At 45.7% G+C, this 4,127-nt stretch overlaps 1 protein-coding gene across 2 annotated transcripts in view; it reads right to left on the bottom strand.

The window, feature by feature from the left end:
* Positions 1-3,507, bottom strand: part of LOC106588030 (palmitoyltransferase ZDHHC1) — a 55,519-nt gene extending 52,012 nt beyond the window's left edge. The window contains exons 1-2 of one of the 2 annotated variants that reach the window (XM_045708273.1): positions 2,207-3,507; positions 364-623 (exon numbers count right to left, since the gene is read on the bottom strand). In XM_045708273.1, the coding sequence (XP_045564229.1) occupies positions 364-573 (210 nt within the window). In that variant the 5' untranslated portion in view covers positions 574-623; positions 2,207-3,507. The remainder of the gene's footprint in view (positions 1-363; positions 624-2,206) is intronic. The other variant, XM_045708272.1, reaches the window with a different exon arrangement.
* Positions 3,508-4,127: the final 620 nt, after the last annotated feature.

The following is a 4,127-nucleotide window of genomic DNA, read 5'->3' as shown; positions in this document are numbered from 1 at the left end:
TACCCAATAGGAACAGAGGATGCATACTACCCAATAGGAACAGAGGATGCATACTACCCAATAGGAACAGAGGATGCATACTACCCAATAGGAACAGAGGATGCCAAAACGTTGTTGGTTGTAGGGTTGAGGACCCCTTTAAGTTGACAACAGATGAAATTGAACTGAGCCCAACCCTGTAGATAAGCCTACCTGATTGAACCATGGATTTGACCACTAGGCTGTTATATTCTACTGTGTGTGTTGATGAGGCGATCACCACAACGCTGTCACTCTGAGCAAAACCTTTCAACCCATTACAACGAGTGCATCCCACATTCAGATTGGGATCAACCATATACATTGATTGGATTGAGAGGATACAATGTAGCCAGCAGGGATCCAGTGGGAGGGAAGCAAGGGGACAAACACTCCAAACCCGGTGACAGCAAAGAAGAGATAGAGGAGCCATGCCAGGAGCTGGAAGGGGTGTGGAGGCCAGCTCCACCCGTTGGTCCTGGAGCACAGAGGCAGGTCCCGCCGGGGCACAGTCTCACTCACTGGGGCCGTACGGTTGGGTTTACACACATCCATATGGGAGGGGACACCTTCTGGAGGAGGGAGGGAGGGGGGGGGGGGAGAGACTGAGAGAGAGAGAGAGAGAGAGAGAGAGAGAGAGAGAGAGAGAGAGAAAAAAGAGAGAGACAGAGACAGAGAGAGAGAGACAGAGAGAGACAGAGAGAGAGAGAGACAGAGAGACAGACAGAGACAGAGAGACAGACAGAGACAGAGAGAGAGAGAGAGACAGAGACAGAGACAGAGACAGAGACAGAGACAGAGAGAGAGAGAGAGAGAGAGAGAGAGAGGAAGACAGAGACAGAGAGAGAGAGAGAGAGAGAGAGACAGAGAGAGAGAGGGAGGATGAGAGAGACAGAGACAGAGAGCAAAGCATCAGCACTCTGGTCATTGTTACATTGTTCACATATCATATAACATTGTAATTAGCTACATTGTTATTGACATTAACATACGGTATCATCCATGTCAATTATGCCTATTTTGAAGGAAGTAACTACGGAAGACCATCGTTTTGGTTACTGTACTGTACCTACATGATTACTCGCTAACACTAAAACACAATCCTAATGTTTGTGTGTAGGGTGTTTCTGAAACCAGTCAGGTCATCATATGGTAGTCTTGCTCGCTGGCATGTCAGCATCATTATCTCTGCTCTGTAGCTAGCTGGCTAGCATGCCTACCATATCAGCATCATTATCTCTGCTCTGTAGCTAGCTGGCTAGCATGCCTACCATATCAGCATCATTATCTCTGCTCTGTAGCTAGCTGGCTAGCATGCCTACCATATCAGCATCATTATCTCTGCTCTGTAGCTAGCTGGCTAGCATGCCTACCATATCAGCATCATTATCTCTGCTCTGTAGCTAGCTGGCTAGCATGCCTACCATATCAGCATCATTATCTCTGCTCTGTAGCTAGCTGGCTAGCATGCCTACCATATCAGCATCATTATCTCTGTACTGTAGCTAGCTGGCTTGCATGCCTACCATATCAGCATCATTATCTCTGCTCTGTAGCTAGCTGGCTAGCATGCCTACCATATCAGCATCATTATCTCTGCTCTGTAGCTAGCTGGCTAGCATGCCTACCATATCAGCATCATTATCTCTGCTCTGTAGCTAGCTGGCTAGCATGCCTACCATATCAGCATCATTATCTCTGCACTGTAGCTAGCTGGCTAGCATGCCTACCATATCAGCATCATTATCTCTGTACTGTAGCTAGCTGGCTTGCATGCCTACCATATCAGCATCATTATCTCTGCTCTGTAGCTAGCTGGCTAGCATGCCTACCATATCAGCATCATTATCTATGCTCTGTAGCTAGCTGGCTAGCATGCCTACCATATCAGCATCATGATCTCTGCTCTGTAGCTAGCTGGCTTGCATGCCTACCATATCAACATCATTATCTCTGCTCTGTAGCTAGCTGGCTTGCATGCCTACCATATCAGCATCATTATCTCTGCTCTGTAGCTAGCTAGCAATCCTACCATATCAGCGTCATTATCTCTGTAGCTAGCTAGCAAGCAAGCCTAACGTTATCATATCAGCACCATTATCTTGATTGTAGACATAAGAACAAAAGCACCATCCCGTTATAAAAGGGAAGCTGATCATAATTGTAGGCTTGTGACTGAGTGACTCACCTTTTCAGTGCGGGTTGAATCGACTAGGGACGCTGCTGAGGGCTGTTCTTCTTAACCAAATCATTTCACAATGGGATCACAACAAGGCAGGTCGGCGGTTATCTTTCCTCCAGGGTGTCTGCTATACTCCAGCAGCAGGGTCCCATACCTTGCTTCAGCATGAATACCAGCCATTGTTTTTAACTAGCTAGCTAGCTGCACATAGGTTCTGCACACCATACAGAGGCAATCAGCCAACCCTCCTCCTCAAAGGAATTCAAGTCAGTAGGGCGTAAAAACATATGCCGTGGTGGGGATAGAACTTACTAGTTAAGCTTCCTAGCTTCTAATTCAGCACCATGCGATTTGTTTTAGGCTAGTAAGCTAACTTAGCTAATTGCTATTTGCTAGCTATCTTAAAGAAAGCAAAGGTAACGTTAGTTAACTGCCGGGGATCTGTTAGCTCTGTAGCTAACCGCTAATAACGGACTGTAACAGTCACTAGCCTGGCAATGTGGCATCAGTAAGCTCAGCCAGCGACGTTAGCTTGTTAAAAAAAAGACAAAGATTCCAAGAAAAATATCAAATCACGAAACACCAAAAGCTACCACCAAATTGAGTTATACTATTTTCATCTTAAATGGTAACGTATTTTAACCAGATAACGGCTAATAGCGGTACCTTTCGGGTAGCCTTTGAGTTGGTTCCTGTAAAAATCCCTGGTTTCCCTGGTAACGACCCAGATCCCCGTTCTGATTGGTCGTAGCTGGAGTCGCCTCCACAGGGACCTCTAGTGGTCATGTTATGCAACACGCTCGTCCTGTACCTGTTTCCCCAATGCTTTCCACAATGCTTTCCCCAATGCTTTCCCCAATGCTTTCCACAATGCTTTCCCCAATGCTTTCCACAATGCTTTCCCCAATGCTTTCCACAATGCTTTCCACAATGCTTTCCCCAATGCTTTCCCCAATGCTTTCCCCAATGCTTTCCACAATGCTTTCCACAATGCTTTCCCCAATGCTTTCCACAATGCTTTCCCCAATGCTTTCCACAATGCTTTCCCCAATGCTTTCCACAATGCTTTCCCCAATGCTTTCCACAATGCTTTCCACAATGCTTTCCCCAATGCTTTCCCCAATGCTTTCCACAATGCTTTCCACAATGCTTTCCCCAATGCTTTCCACAATGCTTTCCCCAATGCTTTCCACAATGCTTTCCCCAATGCTTTCCCCAATGCTTTCCACAATGCTTTCCACAATGCTTTCCACAATGCTTTCCACAATGCTTTCCCCAATGCTTTCCACAATGCTTTCCACAATGCTTTCCCCAATGCTTTCCACAATGCTTTCCCCAATGCTTTCCCCAATGCTTTCCCCAATGCTTTCCCCAATGCTTTCCACAATGCTTTCCACAATGCTTTCACAGCCGAGCTACAGGTGCAGCCGAGCCAGGGACCTCTAGTGGTCATGTCATGCAACACGCTCGTCCTGTACCTGTTTCACCAATGCTTTCCACAATGCTTTCACAGCTGAGCTACAGGTGCAGCCGAGCCAGGTAGCTATGCATTGATTCAGCACTAGACTTTTGTATATTAATGTACAAAACTGAAAACAGTATAAATATCTTTACTTTTTTCAATGTGTAGAGCTGATTTAAAGCCACAAATCTGTAAGATGTGCTGTACCAATCAAAGAGTGGCACTGACAAAACATATTTTTTTATTTTATTTATTTTATTTCACCTTTATTTAACCAGGTAGGCTAGTTGAGAACAAGTTCTCATTTACAATTGCGACCTGGCCAAGATAAAGCAAAGCAGTTCGACAACATGGAAGTGGGTGAGTGCTATCGTCCCATGGTTTCTCTCGATTCACCCGGCTCCAGGATAGATTTGGACTCTTCAAACATACCCAAGCCGCTATATGCGAACCCTGACTTTGCTT

This window comes from Salmo salar, chromosome ssa26 (genome assembly GCF_905237065.1).
Source record: "Salmo salar chromosome ssa26, Ssal_v3.1, whole genome shotgun sequence".
Classification (NCBI taxonomy): domain Eukaryota; kingdom Metazoa; phylum Chordata; class Actinopteri; order Salmoniformes; family Salmonidae; genus Salmo; species Salmo salar.
The sequence above is the reverse complement of the archived record's forward strand: the minus strand, read 5'-3'. Positions and strand labels throughout refer to the sequence as shown.